The sequence below is a fragment of the Carcharhinus amblyrhynchos genome, chromosome 3 (genome assembly GCF_965287045.1).
Source record: "Carcharhinus amblyrhynchos chromosome 3, sCarAmb.v2.hapA, whole genome shotgun sequence".
Lineage (NCBI taxonomy): Eukaryota > Metazoa > Chordata > Chondrichthyes > Carcharhiniformes > Carcharhinidae > Carcharhinus > Carcharhinus amblyrhynchos.
Window position 1 is genome coordinate 81,883,750 of NC_137326.1, and position 14,099 is coordinate 81,897,848.

Here is a 14,099-nt window from a genome sequence, read left to right on the forward strand (position 1 = left end):
TTTGATCCTATTTTATGTACATTTAATAGTCAGTGTGAGCATTGGCTGGATCACTTAGGTCATAGTAAAGTTTCCAAAAGACCACAGCCTGGAATTTTGAAGGAAGAATCTTGGGTAAAAGATATATCCCATTTTGATGCTCAATCATCAGTAGGTATGAATTTCCTTGGTCTCCTGGACCACTTATGGGAGGCATCTATCTCCCACTCGTAGAATCCCACGGTGCAGAAGAAGGCCATTCGACCCATTGAATCGGCACCAATCACAAACCCACCCAGGTCCCATTCCCAATAACCCCAAGGATTTACCCCAGCTGGTCCCACTGACACTAAAAGGCAATTTGGCATAGCCAATCCACCTAACCCATACACCTTTGGATTGTGGCAGGAAATCAGAGCACCTGGAGGAAATCTATGCAAACACAGGGAGAACATGCAAATTCCACACAGACAATGACCCAAGCCAGGAATCAAACCTAGGTCCCTGGCACAATGAGGCAGAATTGCTAACCTCTGTGTGTCATTGTGCAGCCCCCCTTCATTTGCAAAGGCCACCCACCACCTCATTTTAAACAAAAAACAAGCACACCAGAGTTTTCTGTAATGAATAATGCACTGGAGAAATTGGTTTCCCACATAGTTTTTAAGTTGCAAAATGTCTCCAATTTTTTTTGTAAGTGTTTCACCCATAACCAACTTGATAGACAGGCTGGCTGAGCTGAAGGCTGAATGGGCAGCACAGTGGCACATTGCTGCCTAACAGCTCCAGGATCCTGGGATCGATTCCAACTTTGGGTGACTAAGTGGAATTTGCACATTTTCCTGGGTCTGCGTGGGGTTTCCTCTTACAGTTCAAAGATGTGCAGATGAGCTGGTTTAGCCATGGTAAATGTGTGCAGTTTGGGGAAGGTGGAGGAACGAGCCTGGATGGGATGCTCTCTCAGAGCGTTGCGGGAGACTCTTTCTGCACTGTGGAAAACACTTGCGTTCTTCCTGGCCTTCAAGTTGTGATGTAAAGACACTTGCATCATAGATTCAGCTCTTTTCACCTGTAGATTTCCTTGAGGCTAGGGAAATCCAAGCAACTGTGTTTAAAATAGAATCACAATTGAAAAGACATGAATCCTTGTTAAAATATATAACTTTTCAACCCACTTCCCCTGCTGGTTGGGTCACCCATATTCATTAAAAATGCAAGTTGGTGGGTTCAAAATAGTCTGGGCCCTTTTTCATATGTGTTTTTTAACCTTCCACTTGAGTGAAATCTGTTTTTCTGGTGAAAATTGTTCCAGTGACCACGACACACATTTACAAAAGTGACATGTATCGATTGAGAGCTGCTCTGTCATTTCATCATTCAATAGTGGAATTGTGTGTTAGATTATTGACTTCAGAAAGTAATTCCGAATTTGACCAATGGTTAATGTTGGATTCTGCCCATAATTAAGGATGTCTGTGTGGAGTTTGCATATTCTCCCTATGAATGTGTGAATTTCCTCCCACAGTCCAAAGATGTGTGGGTTAGGTGGGTTGGCCATGCTAAATTGCCTCTTAGTCCCCCTGACACTAACCAAAGTAAATGCATGGGATTATGGGGATAGGGCCTGGATGGGATTGTAGTCAGTGCCGGTGCAATGGATTGATGGCCTCCTCCTTCTGCACTAGGAATTGCATTCAAATCCAGATTTAACAGAAATTCATACTTACTTCCTCAATGATGCAAGTTATGGTGGTTCTTGATCACAATGACATAGATGCCATGAAGAATTAAAATGCTAAGTTTCCTGAATTTTTAAATCAAAAATGAGCTAAATACTAAACTTTACTGAAGGAATACACCATTTTAAAATGCCATTCACAGTTGTTGCACAAAAGGGCAAAATCAGTGTGTAGTTGCGTATGTGCTTGTTCTGCACCAGTTCTTGTTGGGGGGGGCAACTGTAGTTTCTGATAAGATCACAGCTCCGCATCGTTATGTTAGTACTATCAGTTGTTGATTTCTTAATAAGGTATAGCTGTAAATTAGCTAACCCTATCCTACCAGTGAAAGTGACATTTTATATGTCAGATGTTTCAGTAAAAAAAAATTGAAGAGGAAGCAGTAGCATAGTGGTATTATCCCACAACTGGTACCCCAGGGGTAATAGTCTGAGGGCCTATGTTCAAAACCCACCACATTTGATTTCAATAAAAAATCTGGAATTAAACTTCTAATCATGGCTAAAAAATCCATCTGGTTCATGAATGTCTTTTAGGGAAAGAAATCTGCCATTCTCACCTGGTCTGGCCTACATGTGACTCCAGATCCACAGCAATGTGGTTGATTTTTAGCAAATCACTCAGTTCAAGGGTGCTTAGGGAATGGCAGTAAATGCTGGCTCAGTCAGTGACACCCATATCCAATAAAGTGAGCATGGAAAGTGTGATTCTGCTTTCTCAAGTTTTATTTAAGAAATTCTCAAACTACATGGGATGGGGGGGGAGGGGGGGGTGGGTATGGGGTTGGTGCTGGTCATCGGGGGTACAGTGGGGGATGGGGGATGTTCAGGCCTGACTGGGTGGGGATTGACATCAGGGTTGGGACTGTCAGGGTGGTGGGGGTTGCAGACCAGGGAGATCGGGGGCTGGATGGGGAAAGGGGGCATAAGTGTTGGCAAGGGGAGGTCGAGGGGGGGCCACAGTTCAGTGGGGTGTGGGGCTGGCCAGTGATTGGGAACGCCAGCAATTGGGAGGTTGGCCACAGCCAATATGCCAATTACCTCTCTGACAGATCAGCGCTTACGCAGTGGCCTACTCAGTGTTATGCTGTCAGCCTCTCGGGTGGGAATATGCCCTGCCCCTAATTACCAGAGTGACTCATGCTGAGGCACTCTACAATGTTGAAAAGTTACTCTGGTAAGTACGCTGATAAAACTGGTGGGAATTACTCCTGTTTTTCCACAGTTTGGGAATTTGGAATTTTTGATGGGGGGGATCCCCAATTCACATTTCTTTACATGTTTCCCTTAGCTCCCTCAAATCAGGGCTTCCCACTTGAGTGCATTTTCACACTTGTGAACCATCGTTCCCAGCCAGGGTGGCTCCCCCAAAAGATTCTCTCAGAGAAAGGTGGCAATGCAGTGCTTTTGAAACATTCAAAGTTGTGACTCCGGAGTGTTTGGAAATCTTGTCCATCTTAGCATTGTTTCGGTGAGATTTTGAACTGTGCTCTGACTTCTCTACATGGAGTGAGCAACTGTGTGGGTATTCATCACCTCCTGAGGGGCAGTTTGCTCAGAGGTTTTATTGGCAGATATGTGACCAAAAGGACCGCTCTCCTATATGTATGTGCCTTAAGTAGGAACTTCGAGGTAGATATAATTTGAGCAGAGTGCAACGTTCAAAGTTAACATGTCTTTTGTTAAATCTTGTGGTGATGTTTTTCTCCATCTTGACTTTTTATGCCACAAGTTTATTGGAGAATGGAAAATATTTCCAGTTATGCACCTAAAATCATTGCGGATCAGACTGAATGCAGATTAAATTCCAGGCAAGGGGGGGATTTTCTGGCTGCATTCACCCCAAAACTGCAAAACCCCACCCAAAGTTAATGGACTTCTGTATGGCTCCCCCTGCTACGATCCTGTGGTGGGGTGGGATGGTAAAATTTTGCTCAAAGTTTGGATGTTCAGCAGTTACATAATGCCCTTACATCTGATTCAAGTCTTCCCTTCTTCACCAATGTGACGATTTTGTTTTTATGCTCTTTCTGAGGGAAAATAAGAAGCAAGTTTCAGCTTATCATCAGCTTTCAACTTGGTATGGAAATTACCTAATCAGTGTAAATGGTGGTGGAAAGTGAAGCTTTTCCTCCCATTGATCAACACAAGATGCAATAACTTGGAGACTGAAGTCTTATAGGTGGAAAAAAAATCAAAAATATTTGCATATTTATTACAGCGACATAAAAATTAAAACCAAGCTGATGCGCCACCAGCAAGCTCCTTAGAGCAAAATGACGAACATTGGCCACTAGATACAGTAAACAGAGAACAAAGCTCACAAATTAAGAAGCATAAATTAATACATAAATGGCAAAGAGACCATGGTCTCATATCTCTCACACACAGTCTGAGACCAGGCTCATCAGCATGTTTAGGGCTGTACCAACTGACTAGTTTGATGCAAAAGATACATTGGTAATAATTAATGAACCGCATTGAAACAACCAGCAAAATGATCCTAATCTTTTGAGGAATGATGTACTTTGGGTTATAGCAACCACTATAAAGGTCTTGCTGGGCAATTGTTGGATTGCAAGAAAAATATTTTACCCAAGCGGTGCTAACATGAGGGATCCACCTCCCAACTTAGAGGTGCTGGCTCCTGTCAGAGTACAGACCCATGGGTACTCTGTGCACTCTATCTCCTTACATAGATGCCATCTTTTGTGGGCAAGGCAGAGAATGAACAGTAGTAGAATCTTTGACCATGCAAGGCATTGCATTTGAACGGAATCCAGGCCTCCCATTACATGCACATTTTCCACCTGGGATGAGTGGACAATAAGCAGGAGTGAATCACAGAATCGTAGAAACCCTTCCGTGCAGAAAGAGGCTATTTGTCCATTAAGTCTGTAACCATCACAATCCCACCCAGGCCCTACCCTTATATTCACCCGCTAATCCCTCTAACCTGCGCATCTCAGGACACTAAGGAGCAATTTTAGCACAGCCAATCAACCTAACCCGCACATCTTTGGACTGTGGGAGAAACCGGAGCACCCGGAGGAAACCCACGCAGACACAAGGAAAACGTGCAAACTCCGCACAGACAGTGACCCAAGCCAGAGAATTGTACCCAGGTCCCTGGAGCTGTGAAGCAACAATGCTAATCACTGTGCCACCATGCCACACAGGAGTGAGAAGCCTAAATTTCTTTTGTTTCTCTTTTCCCTCCATTCATAATGGCCAGAGATGGAGCCCAGAGCATCCCATGGTGCATTTATACATTAAACGCTAAAGAATGGGTAGGGTTCAGGGGTGGGGGGGAAGGGTAAGAAATAACATATAATTTTAGCATAACCCTTCCTTTAATAACATGGTCTGTAAAGAAAGTAAACCAGGGTGTGTATGGCTACAGCATGTATTCAATCTGCAAAAACTGTGGGCTCAATCTTAATGGCTGTTCGCACAGTGCTCCTGCTGCAGTGAGATCAGAGAATTTGGCACCCGGCCAAATCGCTCTTCACTGCAGTGGGCTGGGAGAATCCCACTGGTGTGAACGGCCATAATATTCCTGCCCATTAATTTGGAACATCCTACAGCGCTTTATAGCCAAGGAAACATCTTTGAATTGTAGTCGCTGCAGTAGTGTGGATGAGAATCAAGCTTGTGTACTGTACCATGCTTATTGTGGCTGCTTCAATGTCAGGTTAACCAGTTCCATACTTGTAACACAGTCATTCGATTGGCACAGCCCTAAGTATATTATTGAACAAAACTTTATAACACACAGGACAATTGCTAACCTTGTCCTAACATGAACGTTATTTTCTTCACAAATTTGCGAACTTTTCCTATGGCACCACAGCAGTTTTGTTTAGTCAATGTTGCTCTTACTGATGGAACCGGTTCAGTTAATCATTTAAAAATTCACAATTATAAACATTCTATACTTTTATATCAGTCACACTGTACATTTTATACAATATGGTACAATATTCGCTCCCCTCTGTTCTGCTGTCGCCATGGTGCTGTTACAAAATGGTAGCACCCTTGCGCTTTGTGAAGCTCATCAGCTTTTCCTAAGCTGTCTGGAAAGTAAGTTGACAATGAAACTGTTTTAAAGCCTGATACAAGTAAAGTTTTGTCTAAGAATATTTCACGTAATCTGTCCACATTTTTTAAAACTAAGTTATTGAGGCTGTGGAAGCGAAGTGAACACACACAGTGAAATCAGTCCATTTGTTAGTGGATTTAACCATCCATTTCCTTCTTTACATTATTTGGTACATGTATTTGCCAAGTCCTCTCCATTTGATAGCTTCTCATTCATTCCTTAATTAATGGCAATACTGACTTACATCTCTCCTTAAAGTGGGTACGCCATATATCATGAATCAATGTAAAGCATATTCAACTTCATATTCCTAAAAAAACATTATATGGATGTGCACCACTTGAAAATCATATGTGGGTAGCATATGTGAACCACAAAGTCATCTGGTGAAATTTTAGTGACACAACCATTATGAATTCCATTGGGCTTCAGGGCTCTTATTCCTTGACTCAAGTGTGCCAAACATGACCTGCAGTGTAACTTAGGTCTCTCTGTAGCTGTTCATCTCGATCAGATGCCTTTAACATGACTTTGTGCATGCACATTTATAAATCATCATTGCTTTATTGCCACACTGAATGGATTCAAATGATAGTTCCTTCTACATGGATTGCTGTATCTAAATTGCCATAATTCTAAGTGGTGTTTAAATGCCAGGAGTGATCACTTTCTTGTAAGAATATTGAAAGTGGTGCTTTGCAAATCTTTTATTCAAAAAAATTCTAGCACATGGAGTGAAATGCAATCACTGGTCATTGTCTCCTTTTTTTTGTGCAGGCAATCTACAGTGAGCTCTGGCATAAAGTTTATTCGAACAATGCCATATTTGCCTGAGCATAGTTTTTGACTGCGTTTTTTTTTGTCTGCCTCTCATTGCAATCTATCAGAAGAGGTCTCAAGAAACGTGTGCTTCCTGATGTTGCCATTTCATTTTGTATTCTTGGAAACAATGACCCACAGAAATAATTTTACAGCTGGGGCCTATCCAATTATCTTTGCATAGAAAGCTGAACTCTCCGTGCATTAGGTGCAGCCCACTTGTATATCCATTGCCACTATACAGATGTAAAACTTAAGCAATGTACGTGGAAGAATTTTCACTCCCTCCACTACCACCGCCATCTGTGCCACCCACAGCCACAAGCCCCCCCTCCCCCCACCCCACCAACGGCACTCATCCTTCCAATACCACCCCCATTTCCAAAGTAGTTTTCAAGCTACAGAGGTAACAAACTGAGAAAATGTCACAAAGTGAAGAGAAAACATTATGGTAAAACAAATTTAAACTTTGTTTGATTTCCTGTTTTGTTTAAGAAGCCTAATATTGATAACGTTCCATACGTGCGCTCATTGTTTAGTATTTCTCAATGATAAATGTTAAGGGGTGATTTAATGTAGGTGCCAACATCAATTAGACACTTTTTGTTGTTGAGCGACCTGTTGAGACCCAATTTATAGGAAGACTGCGGCATGTATTCAGTGTGTTACATACACAGAGCAGGAACTGAATTTATTCCAAGTATGAGGCAGATCTCATCATATAATTGTAATAGTCACAAACTGGTTGAGAAGGCCTTCTGCAGAATAGGAACAATCCCTGTTTTCCGCATTTCCTAGCTGAAGTCTTGCTCTTTCTTTGGATTCCCTGTAGCTTATACTTTCAATGAGTGGCGTGGTGCCAATGTAGTGCCATGGAATAGAGACAGACCTGGCACATCCTCCATTAGGGGGGGAGAGAGAGAGAGAGGAAAACATAAATGGAAAGCATTTTGGACAGGAAGCTATCTTGATCTATACTCCAACTCTGATGGCAAAACTGAACAACTGTGCCGAGACCTGAATAAAAGGTTTATTTGATGCTCTGACTCTACCTTCGTGAAGTGAATAGCACAATGAGATGTAAAGGTGTTTAAAAATAAATAACGGCTGTAACTTTATAATCCAAAGGAAATCATGCCTGAAATGAATGTAGGGCTGAGTGAATTCAATCTTTTCACTTTCCTATTTTCAGTGTGCATTCCCATAAGACACCTCCTTAGATTTGGTAAGGTGTCCAAACAGTTATTAAAGTAAACACAAGCCGGAGGCTGACAAAGTACCAAACAATCTGCACACTTCCTTTTGCCCCAGTGCGCTCATTCAATACAAAGTGAAAAAAAAAGAACGTTGAAATAAAGTCATGGTACTGCATCATTATCTAAGTCTGCAATATATACATAGGATCCCGACAGTGTCGAAGGAGGTCATTCGACCAATCGACCCTGCACTGGCAACAATCCCACCCAGGCCCTATCCCTGTAACCCTACATATTTACTCGACTAATCCTCCTGACACTAAGGGGACATTTACCATGGTCAATCAATCTAACTCGCACATCTTGGGACTGTGGGAGGAAACCCATGCAGACATGGGAAGAACGTGCAAACTCCACAGACATTCACCCAAGGCCAGAATTGAACCTTGGTTTTTGTGAGGCTGCAATGCTAACCACTGTGCTGCCCACGTTAACTGTACTCTAACACATTATGTATGATTTTATTTTTATTTATTTTTCCTATAGTGCGGAAGGAGACAGTGACCCAAGGCCAGAATTAAACCTGGGTCTCTGATGCTGCGAGGCAACAATGCTAAGTCTTGTGCCAAACATGCTGGGAAAGTAAAGCACTTTCATAGATGGGAGTTTTTAGTGTCAAGGATAAATGATTAGTCTTGTGTTTAATGCTCCTGTCAAATATTTCTCTGTCACATTGATTCTAAAGTTACAATTCATCATCAAAAGCATAAAACCAGACTCAAATACAAACAGAATTACCTTCCCATACTTCTCCTCTTCCACACTGATGCACAATATGGCTAGTTTCCATATTTTTTTTAAACTGTCCCTCTCATTATTTCATTTTCCAGACTATTCTTTGCACATTATTGAGGCTCAGCACAACCTGGTGAATCGAGGATCCAAACTGCCTGGCATTGCCTGACCATTAATTCCTTGGTAACCCTATCTTCCTTCCTGTTTGTCTTCCTTGGTGTCCTTTGTCTTCACGGTTTATTAATTGAAAAATAATCCAAATTTTTATCGACTTAAGATACGGAAGATGATTTTGTGTGTGTGTGTGTGTGTGTGTGTGTGTGTGTGTGTGTGTGTGTGTGTGTGTGTGTGATAGAGAGAGTGAGTGTGGCGGAAGGAGGGTGCTGAGGGTCACGGCCAATGGGTATTTGGGGGACAATACATTCAAGTTGATTTACTAAGATGGATTTCCAGCCTATTCCTAATGTTTGGAGTGGATTGTCCTCTTAGCAGAAGGCAGCAGGAGGTTCTGGCATAAATGGACAATGCGTGTATTGTATCTACTGGGCTACCTTTAAACTGGTCACGATCCTTCAGCTGCTTCCCCAAGTGGTCCAATGAAAAGTAAACGGAACTGCAAATAGGTGGTGGAATCTTGATTGGTGAATATGGTAATGAATCATCTTGAAATGAATTAAACCACCAATATTTTTGAAGCACATTTTGCTTATCTTTTCCATCCACAAAGGTTAGTTTGATTGGAATGGATCAATAATGAATATTTTGTTGCGTGCAGTGACAGCTGCAAGCTGTATGAATAGTTGTGTGTGTGTGTGTGTGTGTGTGTGTGTGCTGAAGAAAGGCAGTTTTCTCTTCACCAGTGATAAAGGAGCTGTTAAGAAGAGGAAGGAAGCAGAGCATTCGGTAGATTTTATTCCCCCAAGAGTCCAACTCACAACGTTGTTGCAGTTGTTACACTTGAATGTGTGTTCCATGCATCTGGCTGGCCATGGTGTGAAGGTTCTGAATGCTCCAGAGGATCCTTTTCTGGTGCCCGACTAATGTCACTCCAATTCTGCAGAGGTCACTGCAAATTGATAGGAGAAAGGTCAATTAGAGTGATATATTGAGACATCGGCCAGCTTATTCCTTTGCATGTTTATTCCGTTCATGCACTTATTTCTGTAAGGGTGATACCAAATTTCACACTTCACTTTCAACATTTGGGCATACTGTGGCAAAATTTTAGCACTGAAGTAAAACAATGCTGATAATGACAATGGTGAGACTGAACACATCTTTAATTTTTAAATAATATTTTAATGTTGATGTTGTATTGGGGCTCATTCCAATGGCCACAACATGCAGCTTAAGGGAAGTGACTATAGCTATGGTTTAAGAAGTTGGCTTTCAGGAAATCTCTGAACGTACAAGGTAAAATAATAACACACAGGGCCTGATTTTACTATTTTCATTCTAAGTGCTGAATCTGGGCTTAATTCAGATCCGACTTAGAAATCTGCTTCCAGACGTCCTCATACACGCACAGCCAGAAAAAATAATTGTGGGTCACGTTCACACTGTGTGTGGGTGGGACTTAGTGCACCCGAAACAATCAGAGCTCTGAACTGCGCGTGCGTAGTTGGAAAAAAAATTTGAAAAACCGCACCTGTGTCAGATCGCTCCCAAGCCGCAAAAAGCGGAGAAAGTGGGAGCGATGGCCCCCACAGACATCATTGTCCTCCTTATCCACCCACCATCCCACTACCCAGATTGAATTGATTGATTGAGACCTCTGCCGCCTTTCCCCCCACTACCGATCACCCACAGTGGCCGTGGACCCCCCTTCCCCTCCCCCTACCAGAGATCCATCTGACCCCTCCCTTCAGTGAGTGATTGGGCCTCCCCCTTCCCCCACCAGAGATACATCTCACCCCCTCCCCCAGAGAATGTTCTGGCCTCACTTTTCAACCCCCCCCTCCCCCCACCAAAGATACATCTTACCCGCCTCCCTCACCCTCCCCAGAGAACAATCTGGCCTCACTCAACCTCCACCCTCTTCAGAGAATGATCTGACCTCCTTCTATCCGTGCCCCCGCCACACCAAGAGAACAATTTGGCCTCACTCACGCTGACTCCCCCCAAGAGGAACATCTGACTTGCTGCCTCCTCCTCCCTCCCTGCCAGACAATGATCAGCTCTCCACTCGCCTCGCCCACCCCACCCTCCCACCACCAACAATCAGACAACGAGCAGCCCTCCCCCCTCCTCCACCAGACAACAATTGGCCCTCCCCCTACCCCCTTCCCCCTCCACCAGAGATACATTTGACCCGCCTCCTCCCCCACCCCCCCCAATCAGACCACAATCTGGCCTCACTCCCCTCCACCTCCCAACCAGAGAATGATCTGACCTGCCTCCCTCCTCCCTCCCACTACTGATCTGACCCAGACCGATCGCGATCCCTTCCCCCCCCCACCGATCACCCGCAGAGTGGCAGCGGACTCCCCTGCTCCTCCCCCTACCAGAGATCCATCTGACCCTCCCCACCAGTGAACGATCGGGCTTACCCTTGCCCCCACCAGCGATGCATCTTACCTGTCTCTCTCCCTCCAGAGGATTGTCTGGCCTCACTAACCACCCCCACCCCCGCACCCCACCAGAGATACATCTTACCCGCCTCCCTCACCCTCCTCCCCCCTCAGAGAATGATCTGGCCTCACTCACCACCCCCTCCCCCTACAGAGAGTGATCTGGCCTCACTCACTCCCAGAGGAACATCTGATTCGCCGCCTCCTCCCTCCCCGCCAGACAACGATCAGCTCTCCCAACACCCCCCCCGCCCCCCACCACCAGACAACGATCAGATCTCACCACCCCCACCAACAACCAGACAACAATCGGCCGACGTCCCTCTCCCCTCTCCACCAGAGGTACATCTGATTCGCGTTCTCCTCCTCCCCCCACTCCCCCAACCAGATAACGATCTGGCCTCACTCCCCTCCACCACCACCACCCACCCCCCCAGCCAGAGAATGATTTGACCCGCCTCCCTCCTCTCCCTCACCACTGATCTGAGTCAGAAAGCCATTAGCAGAGCTAAACTCACTCTTCAGCACCTGGAGCTCTCGATTCAGATTTTTATTCAACAGGTTCATTTTGGCGTGATTCCGGATCAACAAACGAGGTAGTAAAGGGGGGAATGCTAATAAAGTTGGCGGGCAGTTCATTAATTCAATTGAAATGCATGCAAATGCATTCAAATCACCATTTGCACCTGTTTTGGATCGCCGCCATTCCCGGGTTTCGTAAAGTGGCCATCTGTGCGTGCGCGGATCGAGTTAATGGCTTCACACCTGACTTTACTACGTTTTTGCACCTGAAATAGGGCCCCATAGGATCTAGGCAGAGATATTCAGAGTGCAGCCTCATGAGGCAGGGTGAGGCAAAGTTATGGACAGATTAGTGAATGAGGACTGGAATTCTCTGGCCATTTAAGTCCCGCCGATGCTGACAGAGAGGACGGAGAATTTGGCACTCAGCCAAATCTCCGTTCACTGCAGCGGGGCCAGGGAATCCGATTGGTGTGAACAGCAGGACAATCCCGTCCACTATTTTTGAAATGAATGCCCTATAGAATGGGAAGCTAGTGGAGGGCAGTGATGAGGTGTGGGATGGGTGAGGGAGAATTAATATGGGATAGTCAGCATTTAAAAGTTTGTATAGGTCAAAGGGCAAATATACATTGATGACTTTCACAATGTGTTCTTTTGATATGCAATGTATATTTGGGACATTCCAGACAGGATCAGATTAAAGACAATGGGATCAATGTGGGAGATGATTGTTCTCCAGTCTCATGTGAAGATTGCAGTGGGAGATTGTAGGATGTAGGTGATTCTGTGTGGTACCACTGGGGAGAAGATCTGTTGTGTGCAATTTTTGCTCCACAGTTTAAACTTGCTCATCAAGAACACTAAAAGTAGCACAAAAAGTATATATTTGCCTTAAATGAAATCTAGTCAAATTGGAACCCAACAAGAGAAATCTCTTCAAAGGGAAGCTATTGAATGTGAATAATAGGAGGGTAACCATAGAATGTTCATTACAAATTAGTAGATATGTAATCAAAAATACAGTACTTTTCTCAGAAGATTCAATAAGAAACATACTTTGGCAAGTATGATTGCTAATTGCCAAGGCAGAATATTGAGCCCAGCAGTGATTGAGGTTTGAATTATGTTATGGTTAACCAGACATCCATTTTGAGACTTGGTTTCTCTCTCTGCCAGCCGGTTAACCAACCAATCTCAAAACTCTTTCTCCATATGAGCCAACAGAAATTAGATGGTGGGAGGAAACAAATAACAGTCCCTCATGCTGACAGAATTGCTCAGAAAGAAGGCAAAATCAAAAGGCTTGCCCCCTCAGGCCCTACTTAGGTTTAAAACCATGTCATTTTTCTGCAGTTAATCTTTGCCAGGTTAAAACTGGTCAAAAAATCCTCACTGAACAGTTTTAGATTCCTTTGTCCTTTTTTCCGCCCAGCAGCTTTTGTCAAGCTCATTTCAATTTCTTTCTTATTGTTTATTTGTCCAAGGAATCACAAATGAACTGCATTTGTAATGATGGCATATTGGAATAAATGGAAAGGGAGAATGTAAATTTGGGGAGTTATATTGTACTGGGAATTAGTTGCAAAATCAAAGGCTAATTTTGATAGCTAATGTGCTAATTAAAAATAGTGCAATTTTGTCTTGTTATAAGTTTTAGAACATTAGAAAACCGAAATCATTCATCCTCAGCATTAACAGTACCTGCTGTTTATATACACAACAGTATCCAGTGTGGTGTAACCAGCTGATGCAAAGTTCTCCTTGTATTGGCCCATTTTGATACCGTCAAGCCATTCATCGACTGTGGTAATAGTTGACGAGTCTGGAGTACACGGATCCTGTAAGGAATTGCCTGACCTGTGTGTACATATAGATACAAAAATAAATTTCAATAAACAGAAGTTGAGAACCTTTGCTAACAGCTCAATATGTGTTCCTTTTGACCACTTTTGAAGATAACATGTACCAACAGATTCAAGAACAGCTTCTTCTCTCTGTTTCATCAGACTTTTGAATGGTCCTATCATATATTAAGCTGATCTTTCTCTTCACCCTACCTGAAAAAATGAGGGCAGCACAATGGTTAGCACTGCTGCCTTGCAGCCTTAGGGACATGGGTTTGATTTCTGACTTGGGTCACTGTCTGGGTGGAATCTGCATGTTCTCCACATGTCTGCGTGGGTTTCCTCCGGGTGCTCCAGAGTCCAAAAGACGTGTTGGTTAGGTGCGTTGGCCTTGCTAAATTCTCCCTCAGTGTACCCAAACAGATGCCGGACTGTGACAACTAGAAGATTTTCACGGTAACTTCATCGCAGCGTTAATGTAAACCTACTTATAACACTAATGAATAAACTTTTAACTGCAATACTATATTC

General features: G+C 43.7%; 1 protein-coding gene across 1 annotated transcript in view; it reads right to left on the reverse strand.

Annotated features, from left to right (window-relative positions):
- Positions 1 to 3,972: 3,972 nt before the first annotated feature.
- The window catches only part of LOC145340894 (ephrin type-A receptor 3-like), a 343,738-nt gene continuing 333,611 nt past the window's right edge, over positions 3,973 to 14,099 (reverse strand). Inside the window, exons 16-18 of the mRNA XM_080185441.1 lie at positions 13,426 to 13,581; positions 9,565 to 9,695; positions 3,973 to 5,793 (exon numbers count right to left, since the gene is read on the reverse strand). Coding sequence (XP_080041567.1) covers positions 9,581 to 9,695; positions 13,426 to 13,581 — 271 coding nt within the window. The 3' untranslated portion in view covers positions 3,973 to 5,793; positions 9,565 to 9,580. The remainder of the gene's footprint in view (positions 5,794 to 9,564; positions 9,696 to 13,425; positions 13,582 to 14,099) is intronic.